The 27,067-nt window shown below is 61.1% G+C and overlaps 1 protein-coding gene across 1 annotated transcript; it reads left to right on the top strand.

Moving 5' to 3' along the window:
- Window positions 1-27,067, top strand: ALDH1L1 (aldehyde dehydrogenase 1 family member L1). The gene is made up of 23 exons (XM_070777043.1): window positions 1-126; window positions 2,571-2,716; window positions 3,940-4,174; window positions 4,694-4,859; window positions 5,985-6,086; window positions 6,620-6,709; window positions 8,266-8,403; window positions 11,422-11,547; window positions 11,885-11,976; window positions 12,556-12,703; window positions 13,952-14,071; window positions 14,858-14,985; window positions 15,506-15,656; window positions 15,807-15,877; window positions 18,579-18,684; window positions 20,045-20,132; window positions 20,507-20,600; window positions 23,036-23,135; window positions 23,205-23,307; window positions 23,828-23,989; window positions 24,981-25,086; window positions 25,536-25,735; window positions 26,506-27,067. Exons 2-23 carry the CDS (start codon window positions 2,590-2,592, stop codon window positions 26,559-26,561), a joined length of 2,709 nt encoding a protein of 902 aa, XP_070633144.1. The 5' UTR covers window positions 1-126; window positions 2,571-2,589; the 3' UTR covers window positions 26,562-27,067.

The raw sequence follows: 27,067 nt of genomic DNA, 5'->3' as shown, positions 1-27,067 counted from the left end.
TCCGGGACTGGCGGGGACCAGCCCCACCTCTCCCCACCGCCCAGGCCGGGTCAGCGCCAACGCCGTCCCCTGCCCGGACCTGGACTCAGAGGTCCCTCTGGACAGTCAGGCCTGCGCTCCTCCGTGGTGAGTCCCCTGGAGGGAGGCAGGGAGGCTGCCCTGGCTCTGCTCTCGCTCTGGGGCGGGGAGCGAGGTGGGATTCCGCTGGGGGTTGCGGAGTCTCCCAGCCTGGCTGGGGGTCCTTTGGCCGAAGGAAGGCGCTGGGCGGTGGGGATCGCGCGGGAGGGAGGGCGAGGAGAGAAAAGCGCTTCCCGAAGCCGCACAGTGGGCCGTGGGCGTCATCAGGGCCGTGGAGGCTGGAGGGGGGAGGTGACCAGAGGGTCCTGCCGCCTCCTAAGGCCCTCACCGCATTCTCGGGACTGGGGATGGTCCTACCTGATTGGCCAGAGCTGGGGGGCCCAGGCACAAGGACCTCTCGTGATTGGACAGCTCCAGTCCACCTGCCCTTGTCCTTCCCCACGGGGAGGGGACGGGACCCCAGACCCTAGCCGGGGTGAGGGTAGCCCCCTTCCTGGTCTGGGTGTTGCCTTACTCAAGCTGCTCACAGCCCATGCCCTTCCAGGGTCTGTCAGGACCCCTCACCTGCCACCTGCCTTGGGGAGGCAAGCACCCCGACCAGGTACCCCAGTTCTCCTGCGCCCTCAATTTTCCAGAAATCAGGCAACTTTCTTAAGCCCTGAATCTTAGTTTCTTGGGCTAAAATTGATAGGTGGTATAATAATAGCCCTCAGCGGCTGAGGCTGATTCTGAAAATCTGGGGCCTCTGCCTGCCACTGGCCGTGGACCCTCTGCAAATCTCCCCTCTGTGAACCTTCCCGATGGCGCTGGGAGATGCCCCTGTCCCTTTAGGAGACAAGGAAATCTTGAACCCAGGGCCCATCCCCTTGCCCAGGACCGTGGGAAGGGTCGCGGATGGAGTGTGACCCCACAGGCTGAGGGGGTCATGAGCATGTGGACCACCAGGCGCCCAGCTGGAATGACTGCGGGCACGAGATGGCTCTGGGCCAGCAAAGGGCAGCTGGGGACCGACGCCTGTGGCTGATTGCCCAGCTCAAGGGCCTTCCGACTGCAGCTCGGAACAGGGGCCCTGAGCAGGGCCTGGCCTCTGGGCAGGGGGCCTGGGGAGCCCGAAGGTCCCCCTGCTGCAGGCGCAGCCTCACAGTGTCCCTGAGCCCTGCGGGAGGAGGGAACCGAGGTGCCACCAGGGGAGGAGGCCCCCTAGGGGCCGTGGGTCTCCTCCCTCCTCCACTTGCCGCCCCCCAACCTGACCTTCCCTGCACCAAAGCTCAAGGTGGGCTGCCCCACCCAGGGCTCCTGCCCACCATGTCCACAGTGGCTTTCCTGACCCTGCCTCCCTGCTTCCAGAGGGACCTTCTTTGTCCTCTTAATTTTCCACGAGTAATATACACCCAATATTTTCAAAAACAACATTCTGGTAAGAAAAAGATAATTAGAGCTATCAAAAGACTTCCAAACCCCCAAACCCTGACTGGTGACTCTTAATATTTCTGTGCGAGTCCTTCTAGGCTTTACTCTGCCAAACACATGTGTGCAAATACATGTACCACACACAGCACATACACCGTACACACAGATACACCGCCCACACACCACACACACATACCTCCCACACACACCATTCTCACTCATTGGACAGCGTCTCAAGCGGAGTTTTTAATCTTGATGATGTCCAGCTTATTTTTCTCTTTTTAAATCATGCCTTTGTTGTTGAATCTGGAAAGCACCACATGCTGGGTGGTCTCCTCTGTTGTCCCCTAGAAGTTTCGTAGTCTGCATTTTACATTCACATCTGTGGTGCATTTTCAGTTACTTTTTGTGAAGACTGTTGATGTGTGTCTGGCTCATCTTTCGCGTGTGGGTGTCTAGCAGTTCCAGCAACATTTGTAGAGGAGACTGCCTTTGCTCCTCTGTCAGACAACCGGAAGGTAAAGAGAAGGTGTGCAGGAACTTGAAGGAGGCAAAGATTTCTTAAACAGGATACAAAGCCCATTCAGCATAAAGGGGGACTTTGGTGCGGGGTACTGTGCTCAGTTTAAGAACTTGGGTTCATCCAAAGGCTCCGTGGAGCGGACAGGCCCCAAGTCCGCAGCCCCGCGCTGCTTCCTGCTTGGGGAGCGCCCGGCCTGCTGCTGGAAGCCTTTGAGGAGCAGCTTCCTCATCAGCAAATGAGGAGACGGAAGCTGATGTGACCTGACTGAGGTCGCAGGGCTGGTTAGTTGCAGAGATGCGCTCGGATGACCCGGGAGGACACGGCGGCACACAGCGCTGGGTGCTGGGCTGGGGGCTCTGGGCGTCGGGCGGGGCGTCTGGGGTCTGTGATCACACCCCGCTCAGCCCTGTGGCCTCCCCTTCCGCCCCTCAGGTGGACCACTCCCCGCAGTAGCTGGCCACCCAGGGTGCCCAGAGCTGGGCCCGGGGGTGGGGTGGAGCAGGCGGGCTGCGCCCTTGGGCCAGTGCGCCCCATGGGACGCTGTGTCCCTTTTGCGCAGGTCCCCGCCGGCCGCTGCCATGAAGATCGCAGTGATCGGACAGAGCCTGTTCGGCCAGGAGGTCTACTGCCGCCTGCGGGAGGAGGGCCATGAGGTGGTGGGCGTGTTCACCGTGCCCGACAAGGACGGGAAGGCAGACCCCCTCGGTGAGTGGTGCCTGGCGGGCGGCGGTGGCAGTGGGGCCTGCGGGCCTTGTGTGGGCGTCCCTGGCCTGAAGTGATCACACGCGGTCCACCCTGGGTCCTGCTCAGGGCCCACTGACCGCCACGCTTTTCTGGAACAAAGCATATCACAGCGAAGGGTGGTGGAGAAGGCTGGCCTGCACCCAGGACCCCACAGTCTGAACACCCCGAGCTCCCCTCTCCCCTCACCCAGGCTCCGAAAGGGCTGCCGGGTGGGAATCACCGCAGTCGGGTTCTTGGATGTGAGCGAGCCCTGCACCCTGTCTCTGGCAGGGGCAGCTATTGAGCAGAGTCCCCTGCCCCCCAACGCCCGGCCCCGGAGTTTCTGCCCCCAGGATGGGATGGGGCCTGGGAGTCTGCATTTCCAACAAGCTCCCAGAGACACACCACTTCTCCAGAAGGAAAATGGTGTGAGAATCGCTGCTGAGCTGGGGCCTCAGCTCAAGGGCTGGGCCTTCAGGCCCCCAGGTCCTCCTCAGGGCTGAATGTTTCAGAACGCGGGACCTGGCTCCGAAGGAAGAGGGTGCTCCCACGATGGAGCATCACAGGCCGAGGCACCACTGCTCCGCTCCTGCCCCAGTGCGGCCTGTGACAGTGACCCTTGCCTGGGGCTGCTGTTCGACCTGGCCTCAGAGGGTCACTGTCTAGACCACTCACGCCGACCCGCCTCCCTGCACACAGGGCAGAGGCCGAGGGTCACCAGGGTGACGCGGCAGCTGTGTGTGACGGAGCTGTCACACTTGCCACACCTGTCCCCAGACCTGCCAGGGAGCAGCTGACAGGTGCAGGCCGTGGAGAGAGCCCAGGGCTCGTGCCCGCAGGGGGCAGGGGGCGGTGGGGCAGACTCGGGGGGGCTACATCCTCAAACCTGGAGACGTGGGGACCGCGCATCGGAGCCAGGGGGCAGGGAGACACACTCATGGGGCCTGTAGGTAAAGAGGTCACAGGCCACATGGTGTCTGGGAAACAGAGGCGCTCAGAGGTCCTGGCAGTCGGCAGGGTCAGTCCAGGCAAAGGCATCCCAGAGGCTGGCCCTGGCTGGGGCCATGGCTCCATGCTGCCCAGCAGAGCCCGGCTGGGCAGCAGGGGTGCTGTGAGGGACAGGCCTGGAGAGGGGTGCAGGAGCCCCCCACCCCGCAGGCAGGGGCTCGGAGGCTGGGGGCGGACTCTCACCCGCTGTCCCGCAGGCCTGCAGGCTGAGCAGGACGGCGTGCCAGTGTTCAAGTTCCCCCGCTGGCGGGCCAAGGGGCGGGCCCTGCCCGACGTGGTGGCGCAGTACCAGGCCCTGGGAGCTGAGCTGAACGTGCTGCCCTTCTGCAGCCAGTTCATCCCCATGGAGGTCATCAGCGCCCCCCGGCACGGCTCCATCATCTACCACCCGAGCCTGCTGCCGCGCCACCGGGGCGCCTCTGCCATCAACTGGTGAGACAGGCCGGCCGCCCCGGGCTCCGTGGCTGTGCTCCGGGGCCCCCGAGGGCTCAGCACTGCCAGACGCCGTCCACCCCCGCCCGCCCACCTGGAGAGAGAGAGAGATGGACTAGAGACACCTGGAGCAGATAGCTCTAGATGAGAGGGCGAGAGTCTGCAGGGTGGAGTTGTTGGAGGCACCATCAGGGAGGCAGGCATCTGAGCCGGAAGAGAGGGCGGGCTTGTAGCTGGACCAGCTGGGACTCAGCCCCCTGACCTCCAGACACATCTCCTCACTTCACTGGGCCTCAGTCTCCGCATCTGTAGAAGGGGCGTGCGAGGCTGTTACACAGCAGGAAGGATAAAGGAAGAAGCATGAGGGCTTCTTCCACCTGATACCTGGCGCGCGGTTGCATCAGTAAACGCCATTTTCCCTCTTGCATCCTCCCTGGGGAGGCGGGAGGGGCCCCAGCCCCAGGCCCCCTTTTCTATGGTCCTTCCTTCCGGACTCAGGTGTCAGTCTTCCGTCCCTAGGACCCTCATCCACGGGGACAAGAAAGGGGGGTTTACCATCTTCTGGGCGGACGACGGTCTGGACACCGGGGACCTTCTGCTCCAGAAGGAGTGTGAGGTCCTCCCAGATGACACTGTCAGCTCCCTCTACAACCGCTTTCTCTTCCCGGAAGGCGTCAAAGGCATGGTAAGGGCAGGGCCGCACACTTACCCCAGGGCTCCCCAGCGCCAGCTACTGCCCAGAGCTGGCTAGGATTCTGCAGGTGGGAGGGACTCTCAGTTCAGGGTTTCACAGAGGCAGGGTTAGAACATGTAATTGATGCTCTTGAACTGTGGTGTTGGAGAAGACTCTTGAGAGTCCCTTGGACTGCAAGGAGATCCAACCAGTCCATCCTATAGGAAATCAGTCCTGAATATTCATTGGAAGGACTGATGCTGAAGCTTCAATCCTTTGGCTGCCTGATGCCAAGAGCCGACGCATTGGAAAAGACCCTGATGCTGGGAAAGATTGAAGGCAAAAGGAGAACAGGGCAACAGAGGATGAGATAGTTGGATGGCATCACTGACTCAATAGACATGAATCAGAGAAAACTCTGGGAGATAGTGATGGACAGGGAGGCCTGGTGTGCTGCAGTCCATGGGGGTCACAAGAAGTCAGACACGACAGTGACTGAACGACGACACTGTTCTCTTAAACGGGACCTGCTTACAGCTGTCAGAGCAACTCAACAAACCTTGCCCAAAAAGGCACATTTTGGAGACTCCAGACAGGGACATCCTCAAGCCTGGCTGAGCCCAGAGGCTCTGGCCGGTCGGGGGTTCTGTTTCTTCACCCTGATTCTGCCTCCCGTCTGATTAGCTTCCTCCTCAGGTTGGGCGCCCTTGGTCAGGAGGAGAAGTTGTCCCTGGTGGCTCAAGGTCCACACCTCCTGATTCCAGGGGACAAGAAACCCTCTTTCCCTAAGAATTCATGAATGGAAGGTCCAAGGAGGTTCTGAGGAGCTGGAGGTGGAAGGCAGACTCGAAGGGTTGATGTCGGAGCTGTTGTGCAGCCCCAAGGGGCAGCGTGTCCAGCAGGGGAGGCGGCGGGACAGGGGGCAGATGGGGGCGTCTCCATGGCACAGTGGGGGCCGCCCCTCAGCCCTGGGCCCCGCTTTCAGCCACGGCCACCTGTTCCCAAAGCAGATCCCATGGTGCCTGTCCCGAGCCGGGTGTGGTGCTGGGAGGGTCTACACAATCCCACAGCTCGGACTGTGAGCGGGGCCGAGGGGAGGGTCCTGATGCCTCAGACACCCCTGCCCCCGCCTCCCAGGTTCAGGCTGTGAAGCTGATTGCCGAGGGCAAAGCCCCCAGACTCCCTCAGCCCGAGGAGGGCGCCACCTACGAGGGGATTCAGAGGAAGGAGACGGCCAGGGTGAGCGCCAAGGGCCTGGGTGTCTGCACTCTCCCCAGTTCCTTTTTAGGGAGGGCAGGGGCCCCGGGAGATGGGCTGGCGGGAGGGCGGTTGTCTGCCAGGTGAATTCCAGGAGGGCTTTGGGCTCCTGGGGGCTGCCCCGGTTGGGGATCCCGGGGGCCCAGGGCTGGGTCTCTGATCGGGGCTCAGGGGGTGCTCTCCAGGGACCTGGTGAGCCCTGTGGGGCCGCCCTAAACTGGGGGGTGGCCCTGTGTGTCGGGCCCTGGTCCTTGTGACCACAGAGCATCATCTCCCTACAAACCATCCTGCCCTTCACATCCCATGAAAGACCGAGGGTCCATGCACACCCAGAGCCAGGCCCCAGGGGTAGGCTGGCCCAGCTCTGGGATTCAGAGGAAGCCAGGCTCCTCAGCCCCTTCCCAGGCTCCACCCAGCGTCAGGAGGGCCTGTGGGGAGGAGGGAAGGCCGGGGCTGGGGCTCTGGTGGTTGGAGAGCAGGGAGGGCCCGCTGAGCACTCACGTCCTGCCCTGCAGATCGACTGGGACCAGCCGGCAGAGGCCATCCATAACTGGATCCGTGGGAACGACAAGGTGCCGGGCGCCTGGACGGAGGCCTGTGGGCAGGTGTGTCCCTGCGGCCGGGACGGGCCGCGCTCCTGGCCCCTGCTGCTGAACTGCCGGAACGTGTGAGCTACGTGATCTCTGGCCACTGGCAGAGCCCAGCCCCAGCCCCCCGGGTCCTGGAAGGGTGGGGTCCGCACGCACGAGGCCTCCAGGCCAGGCAGCAGCTCTGGGGTCAGACTCTCACCCCTCGGCGGTCAAAGTTCCGAAACAGCAGAACTGAAAGCAGTGAATCACCAACGTGGTACTTAGTACCTATGTGCTGAGTACTCTCACAAAAGACGGTTTGGAGCCGGGAGCCCCAGACCATGCACAGTCTGCTGACATGAAGCAGGCTATACGGTGAGGAGGCAGTGACTGGCTGTCAAAAGAGTTTTCTTAAATGATAGGGATTTGGCTAAAGGTCACTTAATTCAACTTTGAGGAACAGTTTAAACTTTGCTTACGATTTCCAGAGACACAAGCAAGAAGTGACTGAGGTCAAGTTGGTCTTGCTTGTCTTGCAAAAGAAGCTAAATTAAGCTCTGCTGTGGGACTGAGCTGTCTTGTCTGCTCCGGGCTTTCCAAGGCTGGTCTCCGTTTAGACAGCATGTTAAAAAGCAGAGACGTTACTTTGCCAACAAAGGTCTGTCTAGTCAAACCTATGGCTTTTCTAGTAATCATGTATGGATGTGAGAGTTGGACTATAAAGAAAGCTGAGAGCCGAAGAACTGATGCTTTTGAACTGTGGTGTTGGAGAAGACTCTTGAGAGTCCCTTGGACTGCAAGGAGGTCCAACCCGTCCATCCTAAAGGAAATCAGTCCTGAATGTTCACTGGAAGGACTGATGTTGAAGCTGAAACTCCAATACTTTGGCCACCTAATGCAAAGAACTGACTCATTGGAAAAGACCGTGATGCTGGGAAAGATTGAAGGCAGGATAAGGGGATGACAGAGGATGAGATGGTTGGAGGACATCACTGACTCGATAGACATGAATTTGAGTGAACTCCAGGAGCTGGTGATGGACAGGGAGGCCTGGCGTGCTGCAGTCCATGGGGTTGCAAAGAATCAGACATGACAGTAACTGAACTGAACTGAGCAGCCCTCAGAGACCCCAGTCCAACCCTGATTCGCCTTCGCCTTGGGAGTGAGGGGGCTTCAGCCAGGCCTTTTCGAGGACAGCCCTGTCCTCCACGAAGCCCCTGACCATCCGAACCGCTGCTCGTGGGCGGGCTTCCCAGACCGTCCAGGGTCTCTGGCCTTGCCACCACCAGCCCCTGTGCACCGCGGCCAGGGCGTGACCCATCCCCAGGCAGGCCCGCCCTCGGTGCTGGCTAAGCACACTTTCTGCAGGTGTCTGACCCTGGGGTTGGAGGTCACGGTCCCATGTTAGGTGGGAGGGGCCCCCTCTGGGGCCTCCCGCCTGCCCAGGTCTCGTCTGTGCTCCGGGCACTGACACCTGGGCTGTCCTGGCCCCACGCCGTCACAGTCCGTCATCACCCGCCCGCTCAGCACTGCCTGGTAGGCTGCAGGGGCCCCCCTCTCATCTGCACCTTCTGGTTTCCTGTCCCCAACAGAAGCTGACGTTTTTCAACTCGACACTGAGCACTGCGGGCCTGGAGCCTGAGGGAGAGGACCTGCCCATCCCGGGCGCCCACCGGCCAGGGGTGATCACCAAAGCGGGCCTCATCCTCTTCGGGAATGACGGCCGGATGGTAAGCCTGCTGCTGCGACTCCTGGACTGTACTGTGGGCTCGGGCCCCGCAGGGAGACTCCTGGCCATTCTGGAGCAAACAGGGAAAGGAGACCACAGAATCCAGGAGGGAAGACCCTCACCTGCTGGGTCGGCCACTTTTCCGTCCCAGGAAGGCTTGCCCTGGGCTCTTACTGGCCAGGTGCCCTGCCTGAGCTGGGGACCCTGGGGGGCATCAGAGTCAGGGGGTCTTGTCCAGAGTGCCCTGTGCCTGGGTGTAATTGGGGGTCCTGAGCTGGGGGCCCTGGGGGACGTCAGAGTCAGGGTTGGTCTTGTCCAGGGAGCCCTGTGCCGGGGTATAATTGGGGGTCCTGAGCTGGGGGCCCTGGGGGGCGTCAGAGTCAGGGTTGGTCTTGTCCAGGGAGCCCTGTGCCTGGGTGTAATTGGGGGTCCTGAGCTGGGGGCCCTGGGGGGCATCAGAGTTGGGGGGTCTTATCCAGGGAGCCCTGTGTCTGGGCATACTGGGGGTCTTGAGCTGGGGGCCCTGGGGGGCGTCAGAGTCAGGGTTGGTCTTGTCCAGGGAGCCCTGTGCCTGGGTGTAATTGGGGGTCCTGAGCTGGGGGCCCTGGGGGGCATCAGAGTTGGGGGGTCTTATCCAGGGAGCCCTGTGTCTGGGCATACTGGGCGTCTTGAGCTGGGGGCCCTGGGGGACGTCAGAGTCAGAGTTGGTCTTGTCCAGGGACCCCTGTGCCTGGGTGTAATTGGGGGTCCTGAGCTGGGGGCCCTGGGGGACGTCAGAGTCAGGGTTGGTCTTGTCCAGGGAGCCCTGTGCCTGGGTGTAATTGGGGGTCCTGAGCTGGGGGCCCTGGGGGGTGTCAGAGTCAGGGTTGGTCTTGTCCAGGGAGCCCTGTGCCTGGGTGTAATTGGGGGTCCTGAGCTGGGTGCCCTGGGGGGCATCAGAGTCAGGAGATCTTGTTCAGGGATCCCTGTGCCTGGGCGTAACTGGGGGTCCTGAGCTGGGGGCCCTGGGGGGCATCAGAGTTGGGGGGTCTTATCCAGGGAGCCCTGTGTCTGGGCATACTGGGGGTCTTGAGCTGGGGGCCCTGGGGGGCGTCAGAGTCAGGGTTGGTCTTGTCCAGGGAGCCCTGTGCCTGGGTGTAATTGGGGGTCCTGAGCTGGGGGCCCTGGGGGGCGTCAGAGTCAGGGTTGGTCTTGTCCAGGGAGCCCTGTGCCTGGGTGTAATTGGGGGTCCTGAGCTGGGGGCCCTGGGGGGCATCAGAGTTGGGGGGTCTTATCCAGGGAGCCCTGTGTCTGGGCATACTGGGGGTCTTGAGCTGGGGGCCCTGGGGGGCGTCAGATCAGGGTTGGTCTTGTTCAGGGATCCCTGTGCCTGGGCGTAACTGGGGGTCCTGAGCTGGGGGCCCTGGGGGGCGTCAGAGTCGGGGGGTCTTGTCCAGGGAGCCCTGTGCCCAGGCCTTGTCTAAGCCCTGCAGAGTCCAGGTGCACAGAGCGAGCTCAGTTTCCTTCTCTTTGAACAGAAGTCCCGCCGGGCACATAAGCTGCTCTGACCCACTTTAGCAACTGCAGCTCAGGGTGACACCCAGGATTTATGCAACTGAATACTGATGTGTGCTTGAGAGCCACGCTCTGTTTAAAACAATTCAGTTCTCCCCACAGCTCTATGAGATCCATGTTAGCATTTCACCATTTTACCAAGTAGAAAACTGAAGCAAAGAAATTCAGATCCCTGTCTATTTTGACCCACACGCATCCGCGGCGGAGCTCCGCTCCGGCCCTGCCTGCTGGCTCCGGGCCTGCCACTCACCGTGACACTCACCGCACGAGGTGGTGGGCAGATGGCCTGGGCCCTAAGGTACCAGGGCCAGCGAAGGAGGGCAGGCAGGGGTGTTGGAGCACTGGGGGAACTTCAGGGGACTCTGCGGATGCTGAACACATGGTGGCGGCCGTGCAAACAGTCCAGGGCAGGGAGCAGCTTGGCTTGGACCGGTGAGAGCTCACTCTGGGTGCCTGTCCTACTGGCCCAAGGCCACCTGAGGGTTACAGCGCGTGGGTGTCCCTTCCTGGGTGGTGCTGCAGTGGAATGAGGGCATCTGTCTCGGGTCAGGTTCCCGCAGCAGACCCAGGCAGGATTACGGAGGAAGGCAGACTGAGAGGAGGACGGTGGTCACAGAGAGGCGGGCCTCTCTGCTAGCCGAGGCCAAGCTTAGCTGCCAGCAGCGGTCACGGGCCTGGGTGCAGGTCCTGGAGCAGCCGCCGGAGGAAGGCACCAGCCGCGTGGGTTGGGCCGCAATCTCCCCGACATCCCTGAGGGACCCCAGGCCAGGCGGCAGCCGTGGTGGCCTCGGCTGAGGGTCTTTCAGGAGCGTCCAGCCGGGCTTGCTGGGCTGGGGCTCCAGAGCATGCAGGGAGGCAGCAGTCGGTGGGGTGGGGGCAGTGAGCAGGGAGCCCGGCTCCAGTTCTGGGCGGGGGGCGCTCTTCACAGAGCGTCTCACCTGGCAGACACATTCTCTGCCGTGAGCGCACACGCTTCCCCACCCAGAGGGAGCCTCACGACCTGGGCCAGTCTCCATGCGGTTTCCGCAAGCTGGGTGCTGGGTGCTGGGTGACTAACTGTTTTCTCCGTTGGCCTTCAAGGCAGTGCTGGGATGCCTTCCGTCTCACATGCAGGCATTGGTTTTATAGAATAATACAGCCATTGTTGTTGTGAGTCGCTCAGCCATGTCCGACTCTCTGTGACCCCATGGACTGCAGCCCGTCAGGCTCCTCTGTCCATGGGATTCTCCAGGCAGGAATACTGGAGTGGGCTGCCATTTCCTTCTTCAAATACAGCCATCGTGGGTTTCCAAGCCTGGGAGCATGCTGGGGTGGAGGACACGGGTCCCCCCAACCGCTGCCCGCACCCCCGCCCTTCTGGTCTCCTCACGCCCTGCCTGCGTCCGGGCCTGCCTAGGGGAGAATGGGGGCAAGTGCATGCCCGCCGCGGGGTAGCCCAGGGGCACTGATGGCCCTCCCGTCGCAGCTGCTGGTGAAGAACATCCAGCTGGAGGATGGGAAGATGATCCCAGCCGCACACTTTTTCGAGAAAGTAGAGAGCAGCGCCCTGGAGCTGACAGAGGAGGAGCTGGGCACCGCGGAGGCTGTGCGGGTGAGGAGCCGTTGGGGCTGCTGTGATGGGGGCATGCATGCACTGGGTGTGTGTTCTGGGGGGGGCGGGGCGTGCACACCCAGAGTCCGTATGTCCTGGCCTCAGGCACGCCGTGGTTCTGTCCTCCGGGTGTCCCCTGGCCCTCCTTCCTCTGCTGGGTCCTACCGCCCAGCGGCATGAGGGCCTGCGGCCAGGCACTGGGAGGGAGGTGGTCACCCAAGGACCATCCGGCCCTGGGTGCAGCAAAGCCCGGAGGGGACAGGCCCGCCTGGGGCCAGGCTGCACCAGGGGCTGCCTTCTGGGCCTGGGGGCTCGTTCTCACTGCCCGGCCCTCCAGGGTGCCTGGAAGCGGATCCTCCCCAGTGTGCCGGAGGTGGACGAGTCCACGGACTTCTTCAAGTCTGGGGCCGCATCCGTGGACGTTGTCAGGTGAGGTGGGGGGTGGGGGTGGAGCCCCGGGGTCTCTGAGTCGGAAGTCACCCCCAAACTGAGGAGCGGGCACTGTGTGGGTCAGAGATCCAGAAAGGACGAGGGTGTGCAAGCCTGTGCCCATCCGGTGTGGGACAGCTGATGGGCAGGCGCGTCCATCTCCGGTGGGGTCACGGCCCCGGAGTGGCCACTCTGGGCCTGGACATGTAGCTGGCTGCTTACGGCTCTGCAAGCGGGAGCCCAGCAAGCAGATAGATGAGGACCACCGCCCCAGAAGGTCTTGGCAGGCACAGGGCAGGGCAGGGGGCCGAGACCCCCACCCTCACAGGAGGAAGAGCAAACTGTTTTGGAGCAGTTTTAAAGCAATCGCAAGCCTTCCCAAAGCAACTGACCACAAGTTAGTCCTGATAGAGCCGGAACTTGAACCCAGAGCCTCTGAATCCTCAAACTGGGCTTTCAAGACTGATTTTAGACCAACACCCATGCTCTGGGTGCTGGGCAGAACCACCAGCTCTGCTAAGAGGAGGGCAGGACCCCGGGCCTTGTCCAGGCTCCCATTCTCCCCCTTCTGTCCTCCAGGCTGGTGGAGGAAGTCAAGGAGCTGTGTGACGGCCTGGAACTGGAAAATGAAGATGTCTACATGGCAACCACCTTTGGGGACTTCATCCAGCTGTTAGTGAGAAGGCTGCGAGGGGGCGACAAGGAGACCGAGTGCGCCATCGACTACGTGAGTCCCGGGAGCCCCACAGGCAGGCCTGGGCTCACGGGCTGTGTGAGCCTGCACACCCACAGGCACCCACACCAGCGGGTCCACGGGGACACCCGGGGAAGCCAGGACTCCAAGAGCCTGCCCTTTGGTGATCAAGCTCCCCTTGGTAACTCTGAGCAGCCTAAAGATGCCAGGCAGTGGGGCAGACTCTACAGAGGACGCTGTTGCCTAAGATTCAGGGCACGAAACGGTGTCGAGGAGACATGTCCACAGTGTGTCTCTCCCGCCCCCTTCTCCACTGGCGGTTTTCTGGTGTGGCCTCCAGCTCCCGTCCTGCACCTCCTGCTGACCCTCACCCCTCACTCGGGTTCCACCACCTCCTCCCTTCGTCTTGATTCAGCACTGGCAGCGGCTTCCTGCTGGGCTCAGCCTCCGGCTCTTCCATCACCCGGGCGACCAGTCACTGTATTAAAGGCCTTTGGTTGACACAGGAGAGAGAGAGACCGAGTGGGACAGAGAGAGGAATTGGGAATGGTTTCCCAAGAAGGGCTTCCCTGGTGGCTCAGCTGGTATAAAGCATCCTCCTGCAATGCGGGAGACCTGGGTTTGATCCCTGGGTTGGGAAGCTCCCCTGGAGGAGGGAAAGGCTACCCACTCCAGTATTCTGGCCTGGAGTCCATGGGGTCACAAAGAGTCGGACACAACTGAGCAACTTTCGCACTTTCGCTTCCAAGAAGGAGAACAAACAGCCCTGTACGTTCAGCTCGTGTGTGTGAAGTGTGAGGAAGTAACGCAGACCTGTTTGTAAAGAAACTTTACACAAACCACCCTTGGGGTGTCTAGTTAGGCTACGGCTCCTATAGGAATGGGCTTTGTGATGGTTTGTCTGGCTGGGAGTTGGGGACAAGGCAGATGAAGGAAGGAGAGGAGACTGGGGTGGACCCCAGGCTGGCCTTGGGTCGTGGACTTTAGGGGAGAAGCCACCCCGAGGCCCCATGTGCATGCAATGCGGCAGGGGCTGTGCCACTTCCTGAGTGTGGAGCCCAAGGGTTGGGGTTGGGGCTGGGGCGGCTTGGCCGGCAGGCTGGCCCAGCGTCCCTGTCTCAGCCGTCACCTCTGCCCTGCATGATGGCCCCGGGCAGCAGGGCTGGATCCGTGAGGAGACCCCAGGCCCCTGCTTGTGTGTGGAAGGGTTGGTGGGGCAAGTAGTCCCCATGCCTGTCAGGGATGCCCCTGTAGCTCCAGCCTGAGGTCCTTGCCCCCCAGGTGGAAAAAGCCGTGAACAAGCTGACCCTCCGGATGCCCCATCAGCTGTTCATCGGGGGCACATTTGTGGACGCTGAGGGTGGCAAGACCTACGAGACCATCAACCCGACAGACGGAAGTGTGAGTGCAGGCCCGGACCCTCGGCCCCCGCCACCCTCCATGACCTCTCGGGGTCCTCTCCTGTCCACTGACACCCTCCCTTGTTGGGAGGCCCCCTCCCCTCCCCCTCACCCCTCGAATCAGGGCCCCCCTTCGCCGAGGCCCTCAGCATCCCAGGCTCTCAGACTCCTTGGCTGTGGCCATCGGGCATCACATCAGAGCAGAGGCAGTCAAGTTCACACACACACACACACATTCTGAGATGGACACACTCCTACACACGCACACCTGCAGAGGACTGGGATGCAGAACGTGGGTCCTGAGGGGGTTTAAAGAGAGTAACAGGCGGGCTGTGTGGGCCCAGACAAGGACCCCCAAGCGAGCCCGTCAGGGGCTGTCAGCACCTCCAGGCCACTGTTGGGGACCCCGGGCGGGAGGCCGTGTGGGCTCCTGGGCCGTGGGCTTGGAGACGCCAGCCTCAGCCCCACTCCCACCCCCGGCCCGTCTAGGTGGAGGCCTGAGCTGCAGGGCAGGTGGGCACCCTCAGGGCACAGGACCCAGGGGCTCAGGCAGGCTTATTAAGAAGCAGACCTCCCGACCGGGCCCCTCAGCATGGGGGCCTGCTCCTGCTCTTGGTCAAAGACGCTGAGCAGCAGTCCGCGTCTGTCGCCCTGTTTGGGGTCGGGGAGGCGAAGACCCCAGGGGACGTGGACACAGCCCCTCCTGCCGGCCGCGCCCCGCATGAGCCCGGCCTCCCCCACGGGGCCGCCCGGGGCCCCGGAGGCTTCAGGCTCGGCGCCCCTGCAGGCCCTCTGCCAGGTGTCCCTGGCCCAGGTCAGCGATGTGGACAAGGCCGTGGCCGCTGCAAAGGACGCCTTTGAGAACGGACTGTGGGGGAAGATCAGCGCGCGGGACCGTGGCCGCCTCCTGTACAGGTGCGAGCCCCACCCCATCCCCGTTCCCCAGGCGCAGGGGCGCTTCTGGGAGGACTTGCGACTGCACAGCTGGTGGCCTCAGGGAGGACTCTCCCATGTCACGCCCCCTCCCGGTGAAGCCAGGTGCCAGCAGAAGCCCAGGGAGGACTTGGGGTGCTCCCACTCATGGCTGCTCAGCCAGACAGGAGCTGGGGGCTGCCTCCCTGGGGGTCCCTGGGGGGCCAGCAAGCTGGGAGCAGACTGGGGTGCTGGGGCCTGCCGGTGGCTGGAGCAGTAGGACGGGTCAGCCACCTTCAAGCCTGAGGGCGGCTCTGCATGGGTGGTCTCCACCTGACCCCCCAACCCTGCTCCCAGAGGTGAGGCCTTCATATGGGGGGGCATCCCACCTCCAAGGAGCCCACAGCAGCCCCTCCAGATGATGACACTGATGCCAGAGACTGAGTCGGGGGCAGACCCCCGAGAGGGCAGGCGGGCTGTGCCAGCCTGAGGCCCGCCCCCCCACCCCTGCCGCCCCCTCCAGGCTGGCAGAGCTCATGGAGCAGCACCAGGAGGAGCTGGCCACCATCGAGGCCCTGGATGCAGGTGCGGTCTACACGCTGGCCCTGAAGACACACGTGGGCATGTCCATCCAGACCTTCCGCTACTTCGCTGGCTGGTGCGACAAGATCCAGGTGGGGCTCTGAGCACCTCAGCCATCCTGTCCAACTCCAGCTGGGGCTTCGGGACAGACAGTCCCGTCCCTCCCTGGGCCTGGGTGCAAGGAGCTGCCCAGCGGGAGGTGGCCAGAAACCCCCCAGTGATGCCACTGCTGCTTCATCCAGGGCTCCACCATCCCCATCAACCAGGCGAGACCCAACCGGAACCTGACCATGACCCGGAGGGAGCCCATCGGGTGAGTCATGGGCTGGGCACTTCCCAGGAATGCATGTGGGGGCGCAGAGGTCTCTTCCCAGCCACATGTTTATCAGACAGCTATTCCTTTGCCCGGTAGCTCAGACGGTAAAATTGTCTGCTTGCAATGCTAGAGACCCGGGTTCAATTCCTGGGTCAGGAAGATCCCCTGGAGAAGGAAATGACAACCCACTCCAGTACTCTTGGAAAATTCCATGGATGGAGGAACCTCGTAGACTACAGTTCATGGGGTTACAAAGAGTTGGACATGACTGAGCACCGAAGAATTGATGCTTTTGAACTGTGGGGTTGGAGAAGACTCTTGAGAGTCCCTTGGACTGCAAGGAGATCCAACCAGTCCATTCTAAAGGAGATCAGTCCTGGGATTTCTTTGGAAGGAATGATGCTAAAGCTGAAACTCCAGTACTTTGGCCACCTCATGCGAAGAGTTGACTCATTGGAAAAGACTCTGATGCTGGGAGGGATTGGAGGCAGGAGGAGAAGGGGACAACAGAGGGTGAGATGGCTGGATGGCATCACTGACTTGATGGATGTGAGTCTGGGTGAACTCCTGGAGTTGGTGATAGACAGGGAGGCCTGGCGTGCTGTGATTCATGGGGTCACAACGAGTTGGACACGACTGAGCGACTGAACTGAACTGAACTGAGCAACTTCGCTTTCACCTTTCATTCCTTTGCAAACCCCGCCTGCCAGACACCTTGTTACCAGATAAGGTCACCCCCTCAAGCAGGGCCGCAGGCACGACCCAGCCCTGGTGGCAGCAAGTCTCTGCAGGGTTTCAGCTTTGGAGCCTCCAGCCCAGTTCTCCTTCTTTCCCAGGGCTCTTGCCCTGCTCCCTCTCAAGCTCAGTCCCTCTGGGTCTGCTGGGTGTATCTGGGGTGGGCACCAGCTCTCCTAACCCCTCAGCACACCCACCACCCCCAGGAAGGTGTGTGGGCCCCAGGCTGGCCCCAGTTTGCACTGCACTCCTGCTCTGCTGGCCACGTGGCTCCTTACTGACCTGTCTGCCTTGGTCTCTGAGCACCCTCCTCCCACTGCTGGGCTCAGCCAGGCTGTCGTTGTTCAGGGAACCATTCTCTGATGATGATGGAGAAGATGGTGATGAAAATGATGGTGAAGAAGGTGATAAAGACGATGGTGAAGATGACAGTGACGAAGACAGTGGTGAAGACGGTGGTGACAAAGATGGTGGTGAAGACGGTGGTAAAGACGGTGGTGAAGATGATGGTGGTGAAGATGACGGTGGTGAAGACGGTGGTGACGAAGATGGTGGTGAAGATGGTGGTGACGAAGATGGTGGTGAAGATGGTGGTGAAGATGACGGTGGTGAATGATGGTGGTGACAAAGATGGTGGTGAAGACGGTGGTGAAGACAGTGGTGAAGATGACGGTGGTGAAGATGACGGTGGTGAAGACGGTGGTGATGAAGATGGTGGTGAAGACGGTGGTGACGAAGATGGTGGTGAAGACGGTGGTGAAGATGGTGGTGAAGACGACGGTGGTGAAGATGGTGGTGAAGATGACGGTGGTGAAGACGGTGGTGAAAACTGACGGTGGTGAAGACGGTGGTGAAAACGGTTGTGAAGACGGTGGTGAAGACGACGGTGACAAAGACAGTGGTGAAGACGACGGTGAGGAAGACGGCGGTGAAGATGACGGTGGTGAAAACGGTGGTGAAGACGGTGGTGAAGACGATGGTGGTGAAGATGACGGTGGTGAAGACGGTGGTGAAAACTGACAGTGGTGAAGACGGTGGTGAAAACGGTGGTGAAGACGGTGGTGAAGACGACAGTGACGAAGACGGTGGTGAAGACGGTGGTGAAGACAGTGGTGAAGATGACGGTGATGAAGACGGTGGTGAAGAAGGTGATGAAGACGATGGTGAAGACGACGGTGACGAAGACCGTGGTGAAGACGATGGTGGTGAAGATGATAGTGAAGATGGTGATGGAGACAGCAGTGGGAGTGAGGAAACGGCAGTCGCCTGGTGTTCGAGGGGCCCCCTTGGGGATGAGCTCATCTCACTGACCCACAGACAGGGGCTGCCACCCCAGGTTTTAAGGGTCAGGAGGACGCAGGGCCACGTGGTGCCATCAGTAGTTCTGGGACGTGGGGGTCCCTCTGTGGAGACACTGCCCAGCCAGAGGCTTGTCTGGGACAAGGGGTGGCACCAACACAGGACACTACCTCTCAGCACACAGCGTGCAGGCTTCCTCAGGCCCCCAGATGGACCACATCCTTCTTGTTCCCATGGCGATGGCCCTGGCCTAATGCCCAGGAGGACCCTCATCCACACCCACCCAAGTGACGCTTGACCATCTCTCACATCCTCCTGCCCACACTCATGACCTCTGACCCGCTCTTGTGGCCGCCTGTCCACCCCTGTGGTCCCAGACCATCTCCCAGGCTCTGCCTGTCCCCACCCGTGCCTACCTGCTGTCACCCTCCTCCTGGGGTGGCTCCAGGCTGTGTCCCTAGAAGGTGTCCCAGCAGAGACTGCAGCGTCCTCTGCCATCACCCCTCCTGGGAAGGGACAGACTGGGCACACCACCCTGCCCGGGCAGGCAGCTGCACGCTGGCCCTGAGCAGGGCCTGGCCTGGAGAGGAGGGAGGCAGCCATGAGGCTCAGGCAGGGCCTCCGGGGGCGCGGACAAATGAAGACTGGCCTCCTTCCCCGACAGGGTCTGCGGCATCATCATCCCCTGGAACTATCCCCTGATGATGCTGTCCTGGAAGACGGCCGCCTGCCTGGCTGCAGGCAACACAGTGGTGATCAAGCCTGCCCAGGTAGGTGCGGGCGCGGCCCGGGGCCTGCGGGCTTGGAGGGCGTGGGCGCTACCTGGCAGAGCAGGGGCAGGCCACAGGCCCCTTCGACCCCCACACTCCCCCACAACCCCGCACGGGCGGGAAGGAGAAGCCTCTGCAGGTGAGAGCAGCCTGTGAGGGCCAGCCCACAGGGCAGACCTGGTGTGTTTGGGTCTCGGGGCCGAGTCAGGCTAACCAGGATGTGCGTGCAGCCTCTTGGTGAGCATCTGTGTCATTTCTGGGGACACCAGCTCAGCCCCCCTGAGCTGTGTGCCCCCTCCATGTGCCCCAGGACCCAGCTCTGGGCTGTGAGCTTGGGGCGTCTACCATTAAAGCTGGAGCTTCAAACCCCAAACATCTGGGGGAAGCCCCTGTATGTCCACCAACTGGGCTTCTCAGAGAAGCCACTTGATGGGGGTCCTTCTCAGAGAAGCCACTTGATGGGGGTCCTTCTTGGAGAAGCCACGTGGCACGTGGGGGTCCTTCTCAGAGAAGCCACGTGACGGGGTCCTTCTCAGAAAAGCCACGTGATGGGGTCCTTGCACTGGAGCAGCCTGTGCAGTGTGGCCTGTGGTGGGGTCACCACACAAGCCGCCGTCCTTCGTCTGGACCTCAGATAGATCAGTTAGGCGTGGCAGGGCTGATGCTGGGGCAGTGGGCTGGGGCGTCTCACTCCCTCAGCGCCTTTGGGGTGGTTGGGCCTCAACGGTATTAACATAATGAAAATCAGTGCAATGATTCTGGCTCACCAGAGGCCCACACTCCTCAGGCATTTTAACACACAATGAATTCCCCACTGACTTCCATACTCACGGCAGCATCGCTGCAGCCCCTGAGGTGACCCTTAACTTCTCCCTTGAGGCTGGGGGGCTGCTGACAGGTCAAGGCAGTGGTCCCTGGAGAGTCCACTTGCCCAAGCCCTCAGGGTATGAGCACCCACCCAGGCACTGCTCAGCCAGAGGCCCAGCGATGGTGGGGTGGGGGGCACAGACCCCCGAACCAGGCTTCCCCCAGACTGGGGGGCGTGGACGCAGGTTGGCCTCAGCAGCATCACACAGGGCGGGCGGGTGAGGCTGGGCACCAGGGAGCTTTCGGAGGCCAGTGGGCATGGGCAGCGGCAGAGGAGGGCTGGTGGTCCTGAGGGCCAGGGAGAGGAATGCCCTCGGCCTCTGGGCATGGCCCTGGTGCCCCAGGGCTTGGCACAAACAGGTGGAGGCAGGGGAAGGTGCAGGGGGCTCAAGCCTGGCGTCAGGCTGCAGGGGAAGCTGCTGAGGCGAGCAGCCTGGTGCCCGGCTCCCGCTGCCCAGCCCTCTGGACCTGACCACCTGTCCTGCGGCCTCAGGTAACCCCACTCACGGCCTTGAAGTTTGCGGAGCTGACCCTGAAGGCGGGCATCCCTAAGGGCGTGGTCAACGTCCTGCCAGGATCCGGTATGGCCGGGGACGGGGCACAAGGCTTGCCGTGTGATGCGCCCCGACATGAAGGGGGCTGCCCTGGTGGGAGTGCTGCCTGTGGGAGCCCCAGACTGGGGGACTCCTGGATGGGGGTTGGGGAGCGTGACTGTTGGCTGCAGCCGCTGACTGCGAGGAGAGGCTGTTGACTGAATGGAGAACAGGGAAGGGGAGCGGGCCTGGGGAAGCTTAGGAGTTGAGTCTCAGATACGCTAAATTTGAGAGGCTAGAAGACCTCCCAGTGGAGGTTCTGAGCCCCTGGGGAGGACGGGGGTGTCTGGCCCTGGGTGGCTGGAGACGGATGACCAGGCTCCGTGGCTGCCCTGATCCCTCCCCCTGCCCATCCTGCACAGGCTCACTGGTCGGCCAGAGACTGTCAGATCACCCGGACGTGCGGAAGATTGGGTTCACAGGGTCCACCGAGGTCGGCAAGCACATTATGAAAAGGTAGGTGGTGGAGTGGGCAGAGGGGCCAGGTACCAGGGTCCAGCCCTGGTTGGATCCAGGGATTCCCTCGGGAGGATGGCATCAGCAACTGAGAGAAATAGAGAAAGAGATCAGGAAAGAATTTTGCAGTTAAGAAAATAGAGGAGAGAAAAGAGGCTGATACTCCTTAGTTTACACAGAAAGCCAATAAAGCCCCAGCACAGGACTTGCTCTGTTCAGGTAGGCCACAGGTGCCCTCTCGAATAGTTGAAGGTGCCCCACCTTAGGCACCTTCTCGAGTGGGTCTTAGAAGCCCAGGCAGGAAAGTGAATGCAGAGGGCCCCTGTGCTCCAGGGAATCAGCCTGAAAAGGAAAAGGAAAGAGAAAGAACTACATGGGGAGACCAAGCTTTGGTGAGCAAGGCCTGCACTTTATTTTCCAAAGTAGTTTTTATACCTTAAGTTGTGCATAGAGGATAATGCGGGGGGTGGGAGGAGTCAAGCAAGGTCAGCAGTCCTTGATCCTTACGGAAGCCAGGCTTTCTTTCTGCAAACTTATCATGTGCAAAAGCTTTAGGTGATTTACATCATCTTCTGGCCAGGAGGCCTGTTAACATTTTATGATCCTTTATTCAGAAAACGTATTTTTCTCTAAAGGTGATTTTTCTAAAGTCAGGCACCACCCTCCGAAAGCATTAGATAAAGTTGCATTCCTATAGGGCAAAAGTGTGGTGGGCTATAACAAGAAAAGAATTAACTCAAGGGTCCAAGGTTACAAACATTAAAGCTACTACTTACATTTCTATATACCAACTATATTAATCAATACACCCCCAGGGACACAGTAGGTAAGGGATATGGAAACTTGGCAGCAAGCATTAGCTCAACAAAGAAATCCTCTACTAGTTCTATTCTAACAATTTTAACTCTGAGAAGCTCTGCATTGTTAAAATATCTTAAGCTTCCCGTGCCTCTCGTGGTTGGGAGGCTGTGAACAATCACATGCGTAGCTGCAGGAGTCCGAACAAACCTGTCAGGCAAGCTAGAAAGTCATCAGAGGGGTTTGAATTGAAACACTCCTATTATGCCCAGGAGAATTATTAACTAGAGCTCTAAGTTGATTTTCTTCAGAGAAAGGTGGTTGGGGATAGCCCCCCGTTAATGTCAGAAGAGTTGGTGAAAGTTGTGAAATAGTAAAACAGACAGATTTTGGTTTTGGCGTAGATGCTCAGGCAGGTCCAGGGGGCCTCTCGAGTCCTGATTCGCCTTTGCCTGTCAGGTCCTCTCTGCATGACCTTTGTCATGAGTGGGAACTCCCGCACTGGCTCCCAGCAGCCAGGGGTCTCAGGCCAGTGGGGCTCCAAGACCTCCTTCTGGGGTCAGCCTGAAAGGAGAGAGGGTGTGGGGGGTGGGGGGGCCACGACAGCAAGGCCTGTGCTGGGATGGTGTGGGGGAGGCGGGGTCGGGGAGGGGAGGAGGTGCGGGCCTGGCCTCATAGGGACCCTCCAGCTCAGATCCTCGGCTGCTCTTCCGAGTGACCCTGCACTGGAGCTGCCCTCAGCCCCCGTGTCCCGTGTCCCCCATCCCATGTCCCATGTCCCCCATCTCATGTCCCATGTCCCCATCCTGTGTCCCCCATCCCATGTCCCGTGTCCCATGTCCCATGTCCCGTGTCCTGTGTCCCATGTCCCGTGTCCCGTGTCCCATGTCCTGTATCCCGTGTCCCATGTCCTGTGTCCCATGTCCCGTGTCCCATGTTCCATGTCCTGTGTCCCATGTCCCACGTCCCATGTCCTGTGTCCCATGTCCCGTGTCCCCCATCTCATGTCCCATGTCCCCATCCCGTGTCCCCCATCCCGTGTCCCATGTCCCATGTCCTGTGTCCTGTGTCCTGTGTCCCGTGTCCCCAATCCCATGTCCCCCATCCCATGTCCCGTGTCCTGTGTCCCATGTCCCCCATTCCGTGTCCTGTGTCCCCCATCCCATGTCCCATGCCCCGTGTCCCATGCCCCATGTCCCATGTCCCATGTCCCATGTCCTGTGTCCCATGTCCCGTGTCCCATGTCCCATGTCCCGTGTCCCATGTCCCATGTCCTGTGTCCCGTGTCCCATGTCTTGTGTCCCATGTCTTGTGTCCTGTGTCCCATGTCCCGTGTCCCATGTTCCATGTCCTGTGTCCCATGTCCCACGTCCCATGTCCTGTGTCCCATGTCCCGTGTCACCCATCTCATGTCCCATGTCCCCATCCCGTGTCCCCCATCCCGTGTCCCATGTCCCATGTCCTGTGTCCTGTGTCCTGTGTCCCGTGTCCCCAATCCCATGTCCCCCATCCCATGTCCCGTGTCCTGTGTCCCATGTCCCCCATTCCGTGTCCCATGTCCCCCATCCCATGTCCCATGTCCCGTGTCCCGTGTTCCCCACCCCGTGTCCCAGCCCATCTCTCCCTGTCCCTTTCAGCTGCGCCCTGAGCAATGTGAAGAAGGTCTCCCTGGAGCTGGGTGGGAAGTCACCCCTCCTCATCTTCGCGGACTGTGACCTGGGCAAGGCCGTGCAGATGGTGAGCACTGCAGGGGGCGGGGGGCTGCCCCAGGGGTCGTAACCCAGTGCTGTTCTCCCCTCCGCACAGGGTATGAGCTCTGTCTTCTTCAACAAAGGCGAGAACTGCATCGCCGCCGGCCGGCTCTTTGTGGAGGACTCCATCCACGACCAGTTTGTGCGGAGAGTGGTAGGTCCCGTCACCGGGCTTGGTGCTGCCCGCTTGCCAGCTACAGGGCGTTGGGGGCCAGAGAGGGTTGGGCAGTGGAGTCCGGCACCAGCCACTTGGGTCCCAGACCCCTCGGGGAGGCCGTGGCAAGTCTTCCCTGGACTTTAGTATTTCAGCAAGAAGCAGCAGCCCCACGGCTCCAACCCACATGCTGCCTCTCCCTGCCCCCTGTCCTGCACACCTGCCCTCCCTCCCTGTACACCTGCCCTACTCCCCGCACATCTGCCCTCCCTCTCCCTGTACACCTGCACCATTCCAGCTCCCACACCAAGCCCAGATTGCTCTTGAACAGAGGGTGCTTTGAGGCTTCAACCCAGAAGGCAGTTTTGGAACCACAACATGGTTCCAGAGGCCAGCATCTGGCGTGCGGACTTTCTTCAGGGCCCAGTGGTCGGTTACCAAAGATGTGTATGTGGGAGGCGGGTCAGGCGGTGACCGCGGTCAAAAGCCCAGGCAACACTGACCCTGAGGGCGTCTGCAGGTAGAGGAGGTGGGGAAGATGAAGATTGGCAATCCCCTGGATCGGGACACCAACCACGGGCCGCAGAATCACCTGGCCCACCTGCAGAAGCTGCTGGAGTACTGCCAGCGCGGCGTGGAGGAGGGGGCCACGCTGGTGTGCGGCGGGAAGCAGGTTCCTCGGCCAGGTCAGAGACCTGCGGACCGGGCAGCAGGTGGCATGGCCTCTGGGGCAGTGTCTGGGGCCCAGGCCCCTGCAGTCGGGCTCCCAGACTTCTGCTCTCCCATCTAGGATCTCAGGAGTGGAGAGCTTGGCTGTTGGGACACCTGCCAGACCAGGTGTAGGGCCTGCATACAGCCTCCTCCCAGCTGGAGGTCAGACCCCAGCATGCAGCTCTCTGTGGGGCGGCAGAGATGGGTGTGAGCAGGATGGGGTAGCGGGGTGCAGAGACTGGCCTGTGGCGCTCCAAGAGCTGGGGGGCACGTTTCCTTTGCAGATGAGTGGATACAGGCCACACCCACACCCGGTGCGTCAACAAGCATCCATACATGACACACGGTTAAGAATTATAATTGCTGTTATAATTTGTAAATATGTACAAACATGGAATATTTTATTAAATTAACAGGGGCTTCCCTGGTGGTTCAGAGGGTAAAGATAGGTTCGATCCCGGGATCGGGAAGATCCCCTGGAGGAGGGCATGGCAACCCACTGCAGAATTCTTGCCTGGAGAATCCCAGGGACAGAGGAGCCTAGTGAGCTACAGTCTACGCGGTTGCAGTCAGACGCAACTAAGCGACTAACAACACTATTAAATTCATCTTTTTCTTGTTGTTCTTCGAAATAGTAGAGAGAAAATTTCAAGTCTCTTGACTTTCCCTGAATTGTGCCAAATTCAATCTCAGTCCAACGGCTCTCAGGGCCCACGACTCTGTGTCCAGAGGTGAAATAGTTAGAGAAAGCCTTTCTGACACCAGAAACATTTCTGTGGAGTGGCTAGGGCCTGTGGGGTGGTAGTCGGGATGGGAGGAGGTGTGTCCAGCTGACAGCACTGGCCCCTGGTGGTGGACAGAGCAGCTCCGTCATTGAGGTGTGTGGTTGAAAGTCCCCGAGGCTTGTGGCTGGCGTGCGGTGCAGGGGAGGCACTGGCGGGTCTCGAATCCCTCGTCTCCCCCCAGGCTTCTTCTTCGAGCCGACGGTCTTCACAGACGTGCAGGACCACATGTTCATAGCCCGGGAGGAGTCCTTTGGGCCCATCATGATCATCTCTCGGTTTGCTGATGGGTAGGGGTCCCACTTAAGCCTCTTGAGAGCCCGTCCTGGTCACCGGGGTCTTCACGTGAGCTGCGGGGAGGGAGCTCAGACCGGTGGGGCTGTGGACGCAGCTGGACCCCCGCAGAGTCCTCTCAGCACAGAGGAGGAGACCCCGGCTGGGGGTGGCTGCAGGGCTTCAGGCCCGCCGGGGGTGTCCTCCGCGTCTCTCCAGCTCCGCAGCGCGCTGGCTTCCACCTTGAGTCCCAGTGGCTGCGTCGTGAACTGACCAAGCCTCACGGGCGCGCACAGCAGTCATTTATGTCGCTCGTGAATCTGCAATTTGGTTGGCAGGCCTGACCGTTCTCGGCCCTGTGCTGTGTCGGGCTCCGCCTGGGCCGGGCGTGCAGACCTCCTGGTGCTCCCCGTCCAGGGCTGGCCCCTTGCCTTCCTCAAGGAGGCCCTCCTGGTTTTCCCTGCAGCGACGTGGACGCAGTGCTGACTCGGGCCAATGCCACGGAGTTCGGCCTGGCCTCTGGCGTCTTCACCAGGGACATCAACAAGGCCCTGTACGTCAGCGACAAGCTGGAGGCTGGCACCGTGTTCGTCAACACATACAACAAGACTGACGTGGCCGCTCCCTTCGGGGGGTTCAAGCAGTCAGGGTTCGGCAAAGACCTGGGTAAGCCAGCCACACCTGCTTTCATTTATTCATTCAACAAACACCCGTTAGAGGCCGCTCAGCCCAGGGGCCAGGGTAGAGCTGATGAGATGCCACTTACTTCTTTCTGGGAGCCGACAGGCCGGTGACCAAGGCAGGGAGTCAGATCCTGCTAGAAGCTGTCCAGTGGTCTGAACAGGAGGCTGGACAGTGGCTTTAGTTGGGGACGGGATGGGCCTCTTGGAGTGGGCTGAGACCCAAGCGACTGGAGGAGCTGCTATTGGAGCTACAGAGAGAGGCTGAGTGCTTAAGTGGGCCGGGGGGCGGGCAAGGGCAAGATTAAGGGGGCCTGGGAGCCCTAATCAGGCTCAGGCTTCATCCTCATAGAGGGAGCCCATGGGGGGCTGGGCGAACCCGAGAGGATGACGTGAGTGCCAAGGCAGAAAGGGTGGCACTGGGCCCAGCCTTCCTGGGGAAGCAGACCTCTTCCCGATACCCCCCTTCCCCTGGCCGGTCCATGACTTGGGGTGGCTCCCACCCCCAACTCTGCCACTGTGGAAGCCAGCAGCTGGGGCCTGGATCCTGTGGGGGATCAGCTCTGGTGCCCAGCTTGGTGGGGGCAGCAACGTGCGGGAGAGCAGCAGGGCCCCTCGGAGCCATGGAAGAAGGGGGTCTGGGAGGTGACATGGAGGGGAGGTTCTGAGATGACCACAGCGCTGGACACGCCAGCACTGCCCGCCAGAGCAGCTGCCGGGACTGTGATGTTGCCCCTGGCACGGCGTTTCTTGCAGGAGAGGCAGCCCTGAACGAGTACCTGCGGGTCAAGACGGTAACCTTCGAGTACTGAGGAGGGTCTCAGGACCGTCCCTGGCTGTGGGCTCGACCCTGAACGCGGTGGAAGCCTCTGGCCTGCACCCCTGTCCCCATCTGGGACCCCCACCTTGCCCAATCCGTGTGACCTCCGGCTCGGCCAGGAAGTGACCCCATGTGAATAAGGGTCCTGGCCAGCACCCCTGTCCCCGCCTGCCCACGAGCCCTGGCTCTCGGGCTCTGTCCTCTGCCTGGGGCTGGTTGTGGAGACGAGCCTTAGAGGGGACCCACCCTGTCTGAGGCGGTGTGACCTGCCTCTCCAGCCCTGTCTCCCCTCTCCGGAGGATGGGGTCGGGGCAGAACTGAGAGCTGGAGCTCCTGGTCCCGGCTGGGTCTTTCTGGTGAGCAGCCCCCCCAGAGCCCCCAGAGCTCCCCAATAAACAGATGCTGCTGGTGTTCCTGTCCCTCTGGGCATGGCAGGGGCTCGGGGGCTGGCTGCCAGGACCTGGGGGCAGGGGCCAGTGTGCAGTCTATTATCTCACA

This window comes from Bos indicus, chromosome 22 (genome assembly GCF_029378745.1).
Source record: "Bos indicus isolate NIAB-ARS_2022 breed Sahiwal x Tharparkar chromosome 22, NIAB-ARS_B.indTharparkar_mat_pri_1.0, whole genome shotgun sequence".
NCBI lineage: Eukaryota > Metazoa > Chordata > Mammalia > Artiodactyla > Bovidae > Bos > Bos indicus.
This window is presented reverse-complemented; position numbering and strand designations above follow the sequence as displayed.

Bases quoted from the DNA above. Each gene is read 5' to 3' on its own strand.
- ALDH1L1 (XM_070777043.1), top strand. From the start codon at position 2,590: ATGAAGATCGCAGTGATCGGACAGAGCCTGTTCGGCCAGGAGGTCTAC. The intron at 20,133-20,506 runs GTATGGCCGGGG...CATCCTGCACAG, and splicing joins CAACGTCCTGCCAGGATCCG to GCTCACTGGTCGGCCAGAGA. The intron at 23,990-24,980 runs GTCAGAGACCTG...GTCTCCCCCCAG, and splicing joins GAAGCAGGTTCCTCGGCCAG to GCTTCTTCTTCGAGCCGACG.